This window comes from Musa acuminata, chromosome BXJ1-3, assembly GCF_036884655.1.
Source record: "Musa acuminata AAA Group cultivar baxijiao chromosome BXJ1-3, Cavendish_Baxijiao_AAA, whole genome shotgun sequence".
NCBI lineage: Eukaryota > Viridiplantae > Streptophyta > Magnoliopsida > Zingiberales > Musaceae > Musa > Musa acuminata.
The window spans coordinates 35,677,363-35,696,651 of NC_088329.1; the positions used below are offsets into that span (position 1 = coordinate 35,677,363).

General features: G+C 37.1%; 3 protein-coding genes and 2 non-coding genes across 5 annotated transcripts; 3 read left to right on the plus strand and 2 right to left on the minus strand.

The window, feature by feature from the left end:
• Window positions 1-4,145: 4,145 nt before the first annotated feature.
• LOC135626221 (THO complex subunit 4A-like) lies at window positions 4,146-6,995 on the minus strand. Its single transcript, XM_065131385.1, has 5 exons — window positions 6,754-6,995; window positions 6,504-6,650; window positions 6,052-6,120; window positions 5,794-5,978; window positions 4,146-4,526 (listed from the first exon to the last, which is right to left on the minus strand). Exons 1-5 carry the CDS (start codon window positions 6,910-6,912, stop codon window positions 4,367-4,369), a joined length of 720 nt encoding a protein of 239 aa, XP_064987457.1. The 5' UTR covers window positions 6,913-6,995; the 3' UTR covers window positions 4,146-4,366.
• A 65-nt stretch (window positions 6,996-7,060) lies between these two features.
• On the plus strand, window positions 7,061-7,134 carry TRNAV-AAC (transfer RNA valine (anticodon AAC)). Its single transcript has one exon. It is a non-coding gene; the product is annotated as a tRNA-Val (tRNA).
• A 211-nt stretch (window positions 7,135-7,345) lies between these two features.
• On the plus strand, window positions 7,346-7,419 carry TRNAV-AAC (transfer RNA valine (anticodon AAC)). Its single transcript has one exon. It is a non-coding gene; the product is annotated as a tRNA-Val (tRNA).
• A 5,564-nt stretch (window positions 7,420-12,983) lies between these two features.
• On the plus strand, window positions 12,984-13,793 carry LOC103978585 (histone H2A). Its single transcript, XM_009394424.3, has 2 exons — window positions 12,984-13,297; window positions 13,385-13,793. The coding sequence occupies exons 1-2, from the start codon at window positions 13,085-13,087 to the stop codon at window positions 13,622-13,624; spliced, it is 453 nt and encodes a 150-aa protein (XP_009392699.2). The 5' UTR covers window positions 12,984-13,084; the 3' UTR covers window positions 13,625-13,793.
• Window positions 13,794-14,703: 910 nt separating this feature from the next.
• LOC135626245 (soluble inorganic pyrophosphatase 4-like) lies at window positions 14,704-19,178 on the minus strand. Its single transcript, XM_065131424.1, has 6 exons — window positions 18,059-19,178; window positions 17,335-17,476; window positions 17,199-17,227; window positions 16,830-16,895; window positions 15,237-15,844; window positions 14,704-14,903 (listed from the first exon to the last, which is right to left on the minus strand). The coding sequence occupies exons 2-5, from the start codon at window positions 17,465-17,467 to the stop codon at window positions 15,764-15,766; spliced, it is 309 nt and encodes a 102-aa protein (XP_064987496.1). The 5' UTR covers window positions 17,468-17,476; window positions 18,059-19,178; the 3' UTR covers window positions 14,704-14,903; window positions 15,237-15,763.
• Between the last annotated feature and the right edge of the window lie 111 nt (window positions 19,179-19,289).

Sequence of the window (19,289 nt, forward strand, 5' to 3'; positions counted from 1 at the left end):
GTACGATGAATGTAATCGGTAAAGACCATGAATTCGGTAGAAGATCATTTAGCGACGAGATGATAATGTTAATGGTGTAATGTGATAAGTCCAAAAACAAGGACTATGTATTTAATCGGTAAAGACCATGAATTCGGTAGAAGATCATTTAGCGACGAGATGATAATGTTAATGGTGTAATGTGATAAGTCCAAAAACAAGGATTATGTATTTTGGTCCACGATTGAAGGACCAAAATGGAGTTATTGGCCAATTAACTCATGGATCGTGACAATCTCGTATGATGAATATAATCGGTAAAGACCACGAATTCGGTGGAAGATCATTTAGCGACGGGATGACAATGTTAATGGTGTAATGTGATTAGTCCAAAAACAAGGACTATGTATTTTATATATATATATATATATATATATGTATATATATTTCTTGAATTGTTGCTTTGCTTATGCAGCACTTCATATGCAGAGAGAGAGAGAGAGGTTGAGCAACAGAGTTGGTATGGAATTCTCCCTTTTTTCTTTATGTAGAATCTAATGTGCTTTTCTTTCTTTTAGAAGGCTGTGGAGACTTGTTTATGAAACAAAGGTTGTGCCACACAAATCAGATAGATAGATTAGTCGTCGTTCAGGTAAAACGAAGAAGAACTGTAAGACTGATCAAAGGTGATCGTTGATGGCTTCATTAGTGTTCTATGAAGGGAGTCTGATGTCCCCTAATATCTCTCACATACAAAAACTTCAGTGCAAGTCTTATGATTAATCATTCATTCTTATATTAGGCTTTAAATCTCGAGTAGCTTTCTTCGAGTGTTGATGGTTCTTTCTTTAATCCTCCTCACCATGAAAGGATCAGAAGGAAGATTGGAGGGTATGAAGTGTTTTTGGGTCCAAATTAAGTTTTAATATAGCTTAGAAAGTCAAATCAGATTGCTTTGTGGAAAATGGCGGCTTAAAGAAAGTTTCCATTTCAATGTTACCAAATCGATAAGGTTCTCTAACTTTCTTTATTGGGAGCTAAATAAAACAAGCGAGCAAGCAAGAAACACTTTGAGCATTACAAAGACGAGAATGGCACCCTATTCCATGTTCCTGAGAAGAATAATTAAAGGGCACTGCTGCGGCTGTGACTTTTGAGTGGGAAGCTTATGGTATTCAGCATCTATTTGTTGTGCCTCTGGTGATCACACTCGAACACTCTTCTTCTCTGGCATTACAGTCATGCCAAATGCCAATAAGAATATGAGGACAAACAAATGTGGCTTTGGGACCAAACGAGTGACCATACATACATACATACATGCTGCAGAAAAGCGAAAAAGGAGAGTCCACCCATCGAAGCAAAGTTGGCCTTTATAGGATTTCTTAAGATGGACAGCTACCTTGGTTTCTTGTGTCGCCCAAAGAACACTGCAAGGCTTTTGAGCTTTGTTGATGATTTGCCTTTAAATTAAATCCGAGATAATTTAGTATCGGGTGGCACGGTGAGCTTCTTCTTGACTTCTTCTATTTCTCTTGGTATTTATTATATGTTGGTGTAGGATTTGAATTCAGAGTCGTCTGCAAGAATGAATGAATGAATGAATGAATGAATGAATGAATATAGGACAACATTAACATTTATTATATGGCAATTGAATTGGAAAATAATAGATGTATAATTCAACTGGTTCATATAATAATTATATTCAAGATGCAAAGTCATTATAAAGTGTGTGTATAGCCTCTTCTATCTGGGGAGGGGAGGGTTAATCTGTTTGTTTCTTTCTTTTCTTGAAGATGCCCATCTTTGTGATGAGAATAATCAACAAAAAGCAAGATGGCGAGCAAAACAAGGATCAAAGCAAGATGGCAAGACAACAAACAGATGGAGGGAGGCACTATATCTACGCTCTCTTTCTCTTTGACCGCTTCTTAACCATCTGCTGCGAAGACTTTGTGCACACGACGCGTTATCCTTCACAGCAAAGATCACCACATATGTACTTTGAGATTCGCGCGATGGACACTTTAGATAGAGAGTCACTGTTGATGCGATAGTACGAAGCTGGCTATATATAGCATACAGTCTCACTCCGATGTAATCAAATGTGGATCCCCATCAACAATGCTCATCACCATATATATTTGCACATCTCGAGTTTCTTATCATCATTACATTGTCGAACTGCTGGATGAATCTGAAACACCTCTAAGATGCATGATGACAGTCATCAGAGGATAGCAGAACTCTAGTCACGATTTTATGCAAATACTAAAGCATTCATGGTTTGACAAATACTAAAGCGAGCATCACAATTCTACTAAAGCAGCAACAACAACATGAACGAATACTAAAAGTAGAGTCCAGCTGCATGCAACACCACATTTCCACACAGCATTCATCCACAGTTTGACGAATACTAAAAGCAAGCATCACAAATCTACTAAAGCAACAACAACATGAACAAGCAGATCTACGGCGCTAATTTACAACTAGAATACAGTACAGCTGCATGCAACACCACACTTCCGCACAACATTCACGCGGTGGAATCCCATAGTTTGAGCTTCTCTCCCGACATGAATGTGAATGCGATACACAGCAGCAGCTAACCAGTTTATTGCAGCCTCTTGTTACCGTAAGAGGATTTCTATTATATCTACATGTGTATACAACAGATTGCTGTATGAGAGCTTCCAATGGTTGCTGTTTAGAAGCTCACACAAATGAAGTGCAAACTGCAGATGGTGCATCCATATCTCAAAGTAGTGTCCAATAACATGCAGAACCAATTCAGTAATAGACATAACAAGAGTCACTAACACTAGTAATAAAGAAAAAGTCATTTGCACAAAACATTCAATAGAGCACCATGTTTTGCAAAAAAATAGCACCTCACAAACTACTCGATAATTTATCAGACATAAGCTGATTTCACATAATTACCGAGCACCATAAAGTAGAAATATCATTTGGCAGTAACGGCCCAGGTTCACCTCCATATTTGAACTAGATCGGCCACAGCCCTGTTCTTGCCAGCAGATTCCCTAAACTAAGTAGAAAACATTACACCGTTTAACAGAAACTAAAAACCACATCTGGGAGAAACACAAAAAACTAAAGCAGTATGATGGATGCAAATGCACTGGGATGCTGATTTAAGCAGTTCATGCATTAAAAAGCATGAGGAAAGCCCTAGATGGCAAGTTTGGACTTCATTTGTACCATCTGCAGCTAAGACTCACATTTGAAGCAGACATTTCCATGTCAAGTAGTTTGCTACACTCTTAATTTTCAAGTTTGGTTTAAGAAAACCACACTTTGGACATGAATCATAAGGAATACTTGACCTTCCATAACAGAGAGCTGTAACAACTCCAAAGTCCAAACAAAACTTCGAGATATATTTTGGGCAAGGTTGATCATTTGTCAGACCATGATATATCCCCAGTGAGGAGCCTCAATTGTGAACACTTCATTCCCCCTTCTTGTTTCGCAACAAAAAAATTGGATTGATGAACTTTGAGAAGTAAACCAATGGAGCGAGTGATCACTCGCTCCATCCCAAATCCATAGGCACCCCAAAATCTACCAACCTAACACTTAATACTTTCAAAAAAATAAGCTTGTCAATTATCTATCAACATTAAACAGCTATGAGAAATAATGGGTATCTCCCGTCTTCAAAAGATGTTTTCCCTGGCACCCCAAATTGATGCAATTCTACGAGCAGCAAGCTTCTCTTAAGCAATATTTCCCAAAAAGCCCAGTAAACACCATGTGTGATGATAGAAGCTATAATAACTAAAGGTATATCAAATCAAACAAGGTGCAGCACGTAATCTCTGGTTGAGCAAAGAAACCTCATAATACAGATAATGGGGATCTTAAATATGAACTCTGGATAAGTTGTGGCGGAAAGCTATCTCACCAAAGAAGGATTCATCGGACCCACCTATCCAAAGAGCAAAAGGAAGCATTGTTCAGCAGATATGAAAAAGAGTAGGATTAGTTTATTCAGTAACTACAAAAGCAGTCTGCAAGCAGAAACATATTGCATACCTTGATATGAGGTACTTGTCATGCAGGTTCCTGTAGAAAGTCCAACTTCCCTAGTTTGTATCACAATGACATTTGAGCCCCAAAATCAAAGAGAAAGAAGCTTGACCAACCAAATGAAATGAACTTTAAGGCCAGACATCAAATGTCGCTTTAACCCCATCAGCAAGTAGAAGTCTAAGAGCAATAAATATATGAAAATGAAAGCCCCCAAACCCAATAAGTAGTTTAACAATATCATCTTCCATTTCCTACATTACGCACGTTTGCAGAATTACTTAACTATTGAGCAGCATCAAGCAAGATATGATTGCAAACTAAGCATTCAGTTAGTTTGCATTGCTTCTTCATGATACTTGTCCAAATCAGCATCAAGTGCTGCAGCAGATACTGGTTCACCACGGCCTCTACCTTGGCCACGACCTTTCCCCCTTCCACGACCACCACCTCGTGGCCATCCTGCAGAAACCCTTCCTGGTCCAGTTCTGCAATACATAAGCAAGTTAAGAAAAATTACACCAATAAAACAGAAATAGATAGGCCTAACGACAAACCAATAATACCACAAATTCTAAAAAGGCTCTTAGATTCTGTTGTGTTGCATATAGAAACCACTTAAATAATGATGTATTGACCCAGTAAGGGGGAAATATAAGCATACTCTAGGCAAGAAAAACAATATAAACATGCAACTTTACTAAATATATCTAATATAAATGTGGAAAGTATGGGGGAAATATAATTATTGTATTTTCTGGAGAATTGACTGCCATCACTGCTAATAATTTATATTATTAAAATGATCATGACAAATCATTAATCTTAGTGTACCAATCAAGATTCAAAATAATTTCATATATGAACATGAAACATAGAAGAGAAATCACTATTTTCATTATGCATGCATCAAAATTTCTCTAATACACACTTTCAATATACATTTAAAAAACAAGAGAAAAGAATCTTTGCCCAGATATGCTGCTAACAGCAACAAGCATACCATAACTTTCACTGGAGCATGATATTTTAACCTAAGATAGTAGAGAACAATCTAAAAACTCTTCTTTACTTAGTGAAAGTTAAAGTAAATTGATGATACATGTTTCGCTTAAGCTAAAAAGAAGAATCAGCCACCCCTTTTAACCTTTTCTCTGTGCATTATGGGCCAACCTTTTCTCTTCTGTCTGTTGATACATCGTCATGAGACATGTTATTATTATACTTTTTTCAATTAACCAAATTAGCCATAAAACACAAAGCACATATCTTCTGCAAGAGTACACCTTCTCTTCTTACAATAGCCCCAAAACCTGACAAGGAGATTAACAATGACTAAAGTGTAAATACATTAATTAAACTCGTGACAGATATAAAGATCATATTTCTTTTGGGCCTATTCAGAGTTACGAATCTTGATCTTACTTTTGTTACATCTAGATAATATTACATCCGAACAAGGCCCAGTGCCTCCTATACAATAACTAAACTTTTATAGAACATATATTGGCCCAAAAAGCCAAATTTGAAGAAAATGTAAACAGTGATGCATTTTAGGTCAGCATGACACGTGCTATATAGCAGAAAAATGATCATCGGTAGATGCTTGATAATAACAATACATCTCAAGTAACAATCAATGGATTAGGTAACGACCATATACAAGAAAATAGTGCAATCACAAAGTTGGAAATTGTAGAACTCATCAGAACTTAATCAAATGAAGGCATCTCCATAAACAAGAATTAAACGGACCTTTTGGGAGCACCGTTAGGATTTCTGGAGACACCATTAGAGAACTGAGGCACGGCAGCTGGTGTTGGAATATTTATTCCGATAATTTCTATTTGCATTGGTTTTCCATCAAGCAGCACATTGTTGTATCTCTTCACAGCTGCTAAAGCATCAGCCCGCCTTGAGAAGACCACCTCAGCCGTTCCCTTAAATATATTTTTTCCCAAAAAATGAGCACAACAACGTTGAAACTAAAAATCAGTCAATCTGAAGAAGTACCTTAGATCTTCCGCTTCTATCATAATTTACTGAATAGCGCTTCAGATCACCAACCTCTGAAAAGAGCTCCTGGAACAAATAAAACATCACATCACAAACAAAGGCCCAAAAGGGGCGCCTCAACCAATGCTGGGAAGAACAGAAAACAAAAGCATGTGATCATACAGGCAAAAATAAAGAAATGAATCCCCCAAATATTCTGGCTTACATGTGTATTGATTACAATAACTTGCCATAGTATGTTTATCTTAAGGCAAAGAAGGATATCCAAATTGGACAAAACGATTTGCGGACTTCCAGAGATATATATATATATACAAATGAACCTCTCCAGTTAACCAACAAAACAACGACACAAACAGATCCTGGATATCTGAAGACAAAATATAAAGATTCCGAATCACCAATAACAAGTGATATTAGAAACGGAACGGCAAAAAATAGGAAATCACCTTGATGTCCTCGTTCGAGACACCGTATTCCAAGTTGGAAATATAGAGTTTGGTGCCGGTCTCTATAGAGGAAGCCCGAGCCGCAGGAGCAGGGAAGCCGCCCATCGGAGCCGCATAAATGTCATGCTGCCACGCCGAGTCGGGAGCCTGGGATCGGAGATCGAAGTGAGAAACCCTAAAATCGGAGGAGATGTTTGGACCGGATCGGCGGAGATGGAGGATCGACGCGCTGAGGAAGCCCTAGTCGTACCTTCCCGAAGGAGTATGGGGCGGATCGGTTCGCCGACCGGTTGGGGACGCGGCGGGCGGGTCCAGTGCCCGAACCACGGCCCCGGCCGCGGCCCCCCGCGGCGGACTTCTTGTTGTTCTTGATGATGTCATCGAGAGACATGTCCAAACCGCTCGACATCTCCGATCGATCGAGAAGGGCGGAGGATTAGGGTGGGATCGGTGAATAGGGTCTGGGGGAAGAGGACGTGGCGAGACTCAGAAGAGAAGAGAAGAGGACAGTTAAGAAATAATATGTTTATATAACCCAGACGAAATTTGCCACGAGTGGTGTCGTGGTGTAGTTGGTTATCACGTCAGTCTAACACACTGTAGGTCTCCGGTTCGAGTCCGGGCGACGCCATTTTCAGCTTATATTTTATGTTCTTCAATTATAAAAAATATATATAAAAAAAAATGACGAAATTAGTCACGAGTGGTGTCGTGGTGTAGTTGGTTATCACGTCAGTCTAACACACTGAAGGTCTCCGGGCGACGCCATTTTCAGCTAATATTTTATGTTCCTCAATTATAAAAATATATATATAACTAAATTGACGAAATTAGTCACGAGTGGTGTCGTGGTGTAGTTGGTTATCACGTCAGTCTAACACACTGAAGGTCTCCGGTTCGAGTCCGGGCGACGCCACTTTTAGCTTAACTTTCTATTTTATTTTCCGATTTCTGGCAAATTCTATTTTGATTTTCCATATCACTTTTTTGCAGCCTAAGTTTATTTTTCAGACTTTTTTAACAGATAGCTCATTTCAAAAAAAATTTTTTAATGTTGTACACAATTTTTTAATAAAATAATAGTTTTTTTACTTTAACATTGATTATTCGTGTTGAATCTCGTATTTTAATGATGAAACCAATTGATAATTGTGTTTATAATTTAATCTGCGTTTTGAGTTACACAGGATGCTTCGATTAGAATGAGACAATTAAAGCAAGAAAAATCATGTTGGGTCGGATGAACATATCAGAAGATTGGACGTCGGGTCGTGGATTCAGGCATCGAGCCAAGTAAAGCAGGTATTACGCCAAGGATATCGGAGTTGCGGAGTCAACTGGCCGATTGGACAATAGGCCGCAAGAGATGATGATGCGTCGAGGGACTAGTGACATGCCAGACAACTTGATTAATGCTTAGTATTAATTGTCTAGATCGATGTTTGTTTTACATGTGCAAGATTAACTACGGTGGCAGTAAGACACGCAGCAGGTGTTGAGTCGGAGTCAAGACAAAGATCACGTTATGGGTTCGAAAGTTCGTCGGAAGTCCGAACGATCGTTGGAGATTCTACGGGAACAATTCAAAAAGTCCAAGAGCTCGCCGAAGAAGCTCGTCGGAACTCGCCAAGAGGATCGTCATAGGTCCAGGAGTTTGCCGGGAGTCCGCCGGAGCATTGTCGAGGGTTCGTCGGATGTTCACCGAAAGTTCGTCGGAAGTTCACAAGAAGAAGCGATTGACGCACCGGAACACGATCTGCAGTATTGATGTCTTAATTGTCGTAGTTAGCATGTAGATTAAGTTAGGATCGGGAAGTGATCCCATTAACTTAATCTGGGGCCAACTGGGCTCTTGGCAGACCCAAATTGGGTCGAATGGATCAATCTATTCGGACCCAGAATTCCTGCAGGTTGTGGCACCGCCTAGGAGACTTGGTCTCCCAGGAATTTTGGGCGGTAGTACTGCCCCTGTCAAGCGGTGGTACCGCCAGCAGTTATTATTTCCAGCAATGGTACCGTCGGTAGTTATTACTGCCAGCGATGGTACCGCTCCTGTCAAGCGGTGATACCGCTTGAGCTCGGTCTCTGAGCGACGTCAGGCGGTAGTACCGCTCAGTGTCAAATGCGAGGCGGTAGTACCGCCCAGCTCTAGCGGTGGTATGGCTAGGACCCCGAAAATCCGGGAGATGACACTTTTAAGCTCCAAATTCAAACTGATTATGGCATATATAAACCCCACCCTTTCTGCATGAAAGGGCAACCAAAAGCTTGCTTTTATTCTAAGTATTTAAGAACTTAAAAGTATTGTAAAAGCTAGAGTTCTTCTTCCTCTTTCTTTCTGAGTGTTGATCATTCAAAAGAGGAGTAAAAACTTGTAAGGATTGTCTCCTAAGCCCGTCAAAAGGAGAAAAACTGTAAAAGGGTGGTTGACCTTCGCCTATCGAAGGAAGACCTCTAGTGGACATCAGTGACCTAGTCGGAGGAGAAAGCCAAAAGTGGATGTATGTCAAGATTGGCCGAACCACTCTAAATCTCGGTTTGCATTTACATTCTGCTCTTTATCTTAACTGCAAACTGTCTTCGTTGTTTTACGTTAACTATACTTTTGTTTGCTCTCAAGTTAAAGATCTTTCCGAAACGGTTTTCATACGAAGTCTTTTTGAACCGACGAAAGTTTTCCGCTGCACTAATTCACCCCCCCCCCCCCCCCCCCCTCAGTGCTCTTGATCCTAACAATTCAAACCTACAAAATTATATTAGAGCATTTACGATAAAAATTCTCTGATGTTTAAATTATATATGGATTCAAATGATCTAAATATTAATAAAAATTAAAAACAATCTTTTCAAAGATGCACTATGATCTTTTTTTAAATAATTTATCGGGATGAACGGTGATAAATATCGTTAATATTTATGTACATCACCTTGATATCATTTGATTATAAGAGCATTGAACCATGATCTATATAATTATGAAATAATTACTTTAATATCAAAGACCAAATATTGTTATTTCATATGAGAGTCATCATCCTTGTTGATACCATATTATCATTCTTGTATGATGGGATTAACCTGACGTGTCAAATATGCAATACAATATCAAGTTGCCTAAGTATTATACCACCCATATCAACATAGAACATCATTTTTTTTCATAAATTGTAACTTAATTTTTAAATAAACTATATTTCCATGTCATACAAATCCCATCCAGTTCATTCACCATCTCAACCTAATTTTTAAATAAACTAATAACATAAATTCATTTCAACCATATATAATTAGAGCCGTTGTTATGATGACCTCAAGCAATTTAACTCTTACATAAAATATTTCTTTTACCCCATATTTGATTTGTCATGACTTAATCGTTCCGTTAGTTTATAAGGATGAGATCAACTAGTTTTGTAAATTTACATCAATATCTTTTATATCGGGACTTGGATCTAAAGTGATATATGTAACAAATTGTACGGCACAATCTTATATGACATTAAATATCTCTGTACCATTGGAACCCGAGTGATAAGATTAATATCTCGAGGTGATAAAACTATATGAAACTTCGGGATAATGTCTAGGGATGATTGATGACTTGGTTTCGATATTATACAATAATTTTTATATACGATAAGTTATTTTGGATTATTTGTCATATGACTATTTAAAATTTTTAGAATTAATTTTTAAATTTATATTAGTTATAAATTTTTTACTTAAATATTTACTTGTGGGATCATAAATTTATAGGGTGATAATTTATTTATATTTACCTTTTTATGTTATTAGAGGACCTTGTGATGTTACTAGGAACATGAGATATTTAAGTATATGTCAGATTATACTATGCATATCTAGTGTGACCAAAATTAACATTAAAATTAATGCATATATATATATATATATATATATATATATATATATATATATATATATATATATATATATATATATATATATATATATATATATATATATATATATATATATATATATATATATATAACTTTCATCCTACCAAGCCGATTATGAAGAACATCAATATCTTTTATATTAGGACTCGATATATAGAAAATTGTTCGTATCAAAATGTTCGATTTAATGTTTATTTTTTTTCATGTTTTTCATGCTTGATACAATATGTTTGAGACTTATAGTTGATTTGATAGTTTAATTTTGATTAGGTTTTATTTTTATTTATGATTTATAATTATAATTTATATAGACTTATTATCCAGAGATAAACATATGACATGAGATATCTCTTACATTTGGAACCCAAGGTGATAAGATAAAACTTCAGAATAATATATTGATGACTTGGTTCCACAATGATATTACACAAGAATTTTTATATGTGACAAGTTATTTTGGATCATTTATCATATGATTGTTTAAAACTTTTGAAGTCTATCTTTTAACTTGTATTGATTATAAAATATTTACTTAAATATTTACTTGTGAGATTATAAGTTTATACTTCGATAGGGTGATAGTTTATTTATATTTGCTTTTTTATGTTATTAAAGGACCTTGTGATATTACTAAGAACATTAGATATTTAAGTATATGTCAGATACATATCTAGTGTGACCAAAATTAACATTAAAACTACTGACTTTAAATAAATAAATTAATAAAAATCACATCTCAAGGAAACAAAATTAATGTAATCCAAAAATCAAATGCCAATATATATATATATATATATATATATATAACTTCCAACATGACCAACCCGATTCTGAACAAAACAGCAATTTCACTAAGTTTTCATCGTTTTGTTTATATTAAGAAACATTTATAGCAAAGGAAATAGAAAAATAAGGAAAATAATAAAATATTTTTTTTTAAAAAATACACATTATGTTTCCACTTTTCTATGCATTAGAGACATATTAACTCATTTCATACTTGCGTGAATTCCTAAAAAAAAATTTACTTTTTAAAATTTCTAATAGAACGTTTTTATTTTAAAAAAAAATCTAAAACAGTTCCCCTGATTCTATGAAAAAAAAATCATTTTATCTTTTTCTTTTCATTGAATCTATTGTCGCCTCCGTTGTTTTATCGTGACCTGTAGCTCTCGCATGCAGGGTCACCCCTCAATGACTTCAATCACGCACAATTATCGTGGACTACTTAGGTTTTAACGAGAGCAATATTGGATACGGTGGCTAATAAGCTGAGTTACACAAAGATGGAACAAAGGAGTAAAATTATAATTTAAAAAATATTATTTAAAATTTTGTTTACATGAAGAATTTTAAAAAAGTTAATAGCCATGCTTATTTCGAATGTATGATATTGAACAAAATGACTCATTTTCCATTTCTTTGTTTCAGCCAACAGAATTTGAAGTTATTTAGTATTTGATTTAATTTATAGATGTGAATGGAAGAAATTGGTGACCAGCTATGTGTTTAATCAAACTTAAATACCACAATGAAATGATTTTACTATTATTTAGTAATCAAACTTTATTTAGTATTATTTAAATGAACTTAAATAATTTTACTATAGAAATCATGTTTAATCAAACTAAAATAATACAGCTATGTGTTTAATGTAATTTTTAATTTTCAATGGGGTTAACCATAGTTAAGATGCTTTAAATACCACAATGATAAAACCAAAACACACGCACATAACATTTCATACAACGCATCTTAAACGTTTATATCATCATTCATTAATAGTCCTCAAAGGTTATAAATTTAAATTAAAACTTCAACTAACAGTAAGTTAACTATCTTACTAAGATAAACTACAATTGCATCAATGCAAATTTTCAGGTTTTGGAGGAATCCGTATATACTAATTGACTATATATATATATATATTAATTCTCTCCTAAAAATAAAACACACCTAAATTGACATTAATTAAAGGATATTAATATAAATTATAATTAAATACACCTCAATGCATTATACAATTTTCTAAAGGATTTAAATACGAATTAAAAAAATTTAAGTAACCATTAATTTAAATATATGTAACTCTGTTTTGAGAAATTCCCAAGGAACATTGAATTTTTCTTCTGTATTTTCTGAACCAGATTAACCCGTTAAATTGTAAACCAAACCAAAATGTCGTACGATGTGGTTCGCTTCGATTTGGCGGTTTACTGGCGGGACAAATTAAAGGCCGGCTCGATTTGACATTCGAACGTTGAGCCGTCCGGCCGCCTTTTTCTTGATTGGGTGACAAATTAAAGGCCGGTTCGATTTGACGATTCGAACGTTGAACCGTCCGGGCGTCGTTTTCTTGGATTGGATCTCAAAAATGAGGAAGCACACTTTACTTGGCACGAGGGCGTCTCTCCCCACTGGTCCGTCTGTACTCCCACGGATCGTGACTTGAAGCATGGCTAGCCGTTGATCTGATTCCAATCCAACGGTGCGGGTTTCTCTATCCGAGGCCTCGAGCCCACTCGCCACTATATATCCGCATCGGCAATACATCTCTTTCGCCAACTCACTCGTTCGTGACTCAGTCGGGCCGTGTGAACTCGTTCCATCTTTACTCCATTCCCAAGTCAACCAGGAGCGTCCTAAAGTGGTGGTGTGGCTATGGACGGCGGAGGGAGCAAGGTGAAGAAGGGAGCCGCTGGCCGGAGGGGTGGTGGCCCCAAGAAGAAGCCCGTCTCACGGTCCGTCAAGGCCGGCCTCCAGTTCCCCGTCGGTCGCATCGGCCGCTTCCTCAAGAAGGGCCGGTACGCCCAGCGCGTCGGCGCCGGCGCTCCCGTCTACCTCGCCGCCGTGCTCGAATACCTGGCAGCCGAGGTGCTTTCTCGAACCCCCATCATCGTCGCCTACCTCGCCCGCGGCATCTCCGTCTTCTCATGATCTTCCCTTTGCTTGGATATTTAGGTCTTGGAGTTGGCCGGGAATGCGGCGCGTGACAACAAGAAGAACCGGATCATACCGAGGCACGTCTTGCTTGCCATCAGGAACGACGAGGAGCTCGGGAAGCTTCTCGCTGGGGTGACCATCGCGCACGGAGGGGTTCTGCCCAACATTAACCCTGTTCTTCTGCCGAAGAAGACTGACAAGGGTGGCAAGGAGCCCAAGTCGCCATCGAAGGGCACCAAGTCACCGAAGAAAGACTAGGGTTAGCGGATATGAAAGGGGGTTTCTATCTCCTGCAATTCCTCTTCTTTGTGTATTTTGTAGGACTGGAATAGTGTAGGTGGAAGAAAGAGATGAATTAGATGAAGCCAAATGTTTCTTCTTCCTATGTTTTCATGCAATGTTAATGATAGTAGTGATTTATATGTGATTTGGTGTGGTTTTATTTGGTTTGACTTTGCACTTTTTCGTGAAAGGGACAACAGCCACTGTAAGAAATTGGGAGTTTTGGAGGAGGAAGAAGGTTAATGGGCTTTGTTATTATGTGTTATACGAGAGGGTTCCTTTGGAGTGATTGAAATATTCTTTTTATGGCATGAAAACCAGTCTTTCTTTGGTAGCTGTCAATTGAATCTTTAATGACGGTTCTATACCAAAGAGTCTCTTTGATGATTCTATAGGGTGATGGTTGCTGTGGCTTTGGTTGATGAGATCAACTTGTATCGGCTGATGGTGCTATTGAGGGAGGGTTTGTGCTTTTTGATTATTCATTATATTTGCAATGTGATGTGCATGTAAGAGTTAATATGAATTGCAATTAGGGAGATACTGACTTGCAACTTGAGAAGGAAAATAGATAATAAAGTCCCTAATTTGCAGGGGCTAGCATTGGACGTGCAGTTTCAGGCACTAAGAAAAATAATGTTCTACTCTAATTGTTGTTTTGTTGATTTGATTTACATCATGATAGATTAATTCAGTTTGTATGACTATCATGTATTCTTAGATTTTTATTGCATGCATCTTTGAAGATGGGAAATTAAAGAGATTGATGCTAATGAGGGTAACATATGATGCCAGATGACATATAAATTACTAGAACAGTGTAATGATGTTGAAGAAAAGTGAGATATTACATATGACAAGTATCCTTTTCTTACAATTGAATTAGGAATATTGATTCCTATGGAAGATGTTGGTATGTGTAATAAATCTCCAAATGATAAGTCATGTTCATATAACATCCATGTGTTGTTCATATTTGCTGGTAGAACTAGCACATCCAAAATTGTTAAATGCCTATTTGATATATGCACTTCAGATTTCAATTTAGCTCCACAAAATTTTGTACTAAATGTTACCACAACCATGCGATGCAGAATATGAGCAGTCACTTTTGCGTATCATATGTAACTATTACTAAATGATAGCTGCCGTATATAAAATCACTATGTGGAAATGACCAATTACTTTCAGCTCCATTTGTCAAGATGCCTCCTACTTCCTCGAGTATTCGACAATGCAAGTGCCATAAAGGTCCCTGCAAATAGAGTTCAAAGAATTAAAATGATTAGAACAGTCTTAAGCAAATATCACAAACATCACTTAGATATATATTGTTAAAAGAATATCTATACAAGACAAACAACCCAAGAATATACATGCAGAATCACACGGAGGCCGAGAGTTTTATAACGGTCTGCATGTGATAAGACTTGAGGTCTGAGAAGTGAGAACAACATTTGATGAGGAAAAGTTCCCTCTTGCAGTAAAATTTTACATGCTTTTAATTTCATCTGTCTGCCCAAGCATTCGGCAGGGATGACTTCCTAGAACTAAAAGATTAGAACTAAGAAACATGATAATTACTTACATGGAGTGTTGAATGGCTTTCTTTATAAGCTGAAGATGCAGACAGGATGTCATTCACAGCAACTTCCTTGTTCTCCTTTTTCTTATCTGAATATCTTGTTCAAGGACAGGCTTTGATGAAGCAAAACCTCTAATGGCACAGAATTTTGTGAGAGACATCAGAATTCGAGTCTCTTTAGCAACACACACCAGTGTTCTAGAAACATAAGTCCAGTGATTCAATTGACAGTATTTGTCTGCTTATTTACATAAACTGCAAAAAAGTTGGTCATGTTTAGTCTGTGTTAGTAGATATAAACGCCTGATTTCAGCTAAACGATGACATGGCAGCTTGTTGATATCATTGTAATGGTTGTATTCAGGGTCATCCGCACAAACAGCAATTATCTTGTCATCTTTCTCCCCGTTTCCAACATCATAAATTGCATCAACATGGCTTTTACCAAAGTTAAGCAATCATCAGAAGCATTATATAACAATATGTGAATCACTAATGCTTCAATTTACAAAATCAGTTCTCCAACTTGTCTAACCAAGCCAGACCTGATCAATCATAGGCATCAGACCTATGGCTTTAGCTCGAATAAAACATCCTGGAATTACTGGTTCCTGTTGAACAAGCATCAGCAATAACCAATTTAACAGGTACTACTTGAATGTCTGAACAACCAGTGAAGATTCTGAAATATCAGAAAATTGGAAATATTTTTTTGTTTTGGTATCTATGATCAAAGAATGATACCGGCGTGATACATAATGGGGGTAAAGAAGAATAGAACTCGAAAGAAAACCAATAGTACAATTTTTTCGGATGGAAAATATACGAACTCAATAAAATCGAAAAACAACTCACCACCCTAAGAAAATTAAATAAGGAAACAGAACTGAAAATAAAAGACTCACCATTCAATGAAGCATTCAAGAGATACAGAGTTTAAACAAGAACTTCAAGAGAGCTTCGGCAAAATATCATCAATTTCTAAAGTTCTTTCTAAGTCCTAAACACCAAAATAAATACTAGTGTATGAAACAACCCTCCTTCATGCATAGAGAATTTTAAAATTAAGTGTTTATGGTCGCTAACCAACTCCTTTAATGCATTCCTTGGTCATGAAGAAATATTCACAGCTGCTAACCAACTCCTTTAATGTATTATTTTATTATGAAGAAAAGCATCTTGAAACAGTTTTAACTTTGTGTAGGGAATATGCTGATGAGTTGTCATATTTGAGTAGGCTGAGTTAAAGATTATGAGGCATCGTTGTTAGCTGAAAAAAATACCATATCATAATCAAGGTTCGTATGATTAGATTGTAGTAAATTAGACACTCCCGTGTTAAAGAATATGACTTATATATGTAGAAGTCTATATTCGTAAACATTATAACCATGGAACTGAAGTGCCACATAACTGCATGATAACTAAAACATCAATTGGATCACTATCTTCACAAAGGGTGTGTGGGATGAAGCCATAATTATGAGGGTACACCACTGATGAGTGAAGCACACGATCTCCTTGTTCAGAAGAAACAAATATGATATTCACAGCAGAAAACAGAAAGCAAGCAACAGAGTAAAATACCAAGCATACCTTTATCAGCCCAGTTCTCTTGTCAAGTTCATATTTCACTTTGCTTCCCCTTCCTATTTCTACCACCTGCAGAAATCTGCTGTCTTTATTTCTGGTTCATATTGTAAGTGCAAATGTAATGTATCATGATCATCCACATAACTACAAATTCAAAGTATCATATCTTTCATCCAATCAAGTGATGATCGGAAAGCTCATAGATTACTAGAACAGGGTGACCCAACATTTGAAGCTAGCGTACAAGAACTTGGTTTTCATGACAAACCAAGCGGATCTGTCCCCCATGTATGTGATAACATCTCATTTAGGTCCATTGCTAAGCATCAAACTTCATAATAAGTCACATTAAACGAAGTGTAGAGACCTTACACAGTTAAATATCATAGGAGCTTCAGGACCTGCATGTCGAATCCATGGAATCCAAAGTCCATTTAAGAAGACAGCAGCAGGGAGAGGCAAAATAAATAAATAATCATACGAAACCTTTTATAAGAATATCAAGTACCTATGTCAAGATCATGCCAAGGATGTGCTGCAACAGACCTTCTGCACATGGATGAAAGAATCCTTTCATTGAGAGGTGGCCATGAAAGTTGCAAGTCCGAATAGATGATTGGTATCTCCAGAGACGGAGCCATAACAACAAGCTGTTGAACATGCAATGAATATGCAGTCAACGCTCATCATCTGGATATTGAAATTATATTTGTTGGAAAATTTGTGTTAACATTTGCTTATAGAAACACCAAAAAGTGAATGTTTTGGATCACTATATTCGCAGAAAATGAGCGAATGCAGTTCATGAATAAAAACATGTTCTTCGAGACATTTGCAGTCAACCATGGCTCATCAGGGAACTGCTTTCTTAAGGCATTGTATGCAGCCAAAGATGTATTGAAGACAATTAACGGGCTAATCGATTAGCAAATTTTTTGTGCATTTTCTACCTCATCATCCAAGTCGTACAATTTCACACATTGTGGTCCAAAAGGTGATGCATGTTACAAAAACATGGCATTGTGCATATGAAAGAAGCAGAACTTCTATATCTGGATTCAATAACAATAGCAATTATTTCGTGCAGATAAACTCATATACACGAATAAAAGATAGAGATCGTTTCTCCACGATGAAGTACCTCCCAGTCCTATGAGGTAAACGGATCTAAACAAGGGGGAAAGAAAGGAAATGCTCAATCCCCAGCGGACAAAGATCACAGGAAACGATACCTGAAGAAGCGGAAGAAGGAGCTGAAACGGCTCTCGGCCGGAGACCAAAGCAAGCGAAAGCAAACGCCGAAACCAAACCCTAGAATGGAACCGACAGCGGGGTGGAACCAACAAATAGGACAGGGGAGAGACAAGGGAGATGGGTTCTGTTGCTTCCCGCTTCTTTTCTTCCTTTTCTATATTTAATCAGGACACGTGGATGATCCAGATTGGTTGACGACTGCCTCACAGGCGAGGGAATTCGTGGTGTGATCGGACGGCTGTGAATCCCTCGAACGGTTGTCCATCTGATGGCGAAAGAACGAGCTCCTCCGACTCGTTCCGAGATAGCCACGTGTACTTGGTGATTAGGCGGAGCCGCTTGCCGCCTCTTTGATGCTGACGAGTGGGGGAATCGGCCCAATGCGTCGCGTACACAGCGTGGCTATGTACATAAAAACACTAAATGGGATGTCAAAATAAAATAAAATAGTAAGTCAAAATAAAATATATTTTAACGTTTTAAAATATAATTAATGTCATCGAGGATAAAAACAATGCTAATATGAATTAATACGAGATAAACAATAAATTCACCACATCAACCAATGAGAACAAGATAATGTCGACCAGATGTTCTCGGAACATTTTTGTTAACCTCAAATAAAAAAAAAGACCTCGAAAAATAGAAAAAAAAACAAATATAAAACTACTTATTCAAATATGATTGACATAATTTTCAAGATCATGAAAATACTTTGAATTCACAGCGATTGCAGTAAACAGCAGATACACAGAGGCCTGCACAAGTCATGTTCACAGTCAAAGATGTGGGCTGCAAGAACATAATTAATATAAATAACAAGAATATACGTGTACAGAGCATAGGGAAGCAAATAAGCATGGATTAAAAGGAGATGAATTAATCAAAGTATAATCTACTACCCACCGAGGGAAAACATAAAACCATGTCAAGTTCACCCAGCAAAAAAAATTAACTTGTCACAGTGGCTGTCATAACCTGAGCTCCTAATGGTGGTACTATTGTCCTTCCCAAATCTTGAGAAGACGAGGAAAAGAAGAAATCAATAGGCTGCATGTTCATGTGGAAAATTAGTTTTAGGAGAAAGACAGTGATTACAGAAGACACACAGCATCACCTCCACAAAAATAATATTACAGCTCTCTCTTGGAACAAGAAATTAATACACTACGGAGGCAGCATCCAGTGTGGAGATGCAGGCCTCCAAAA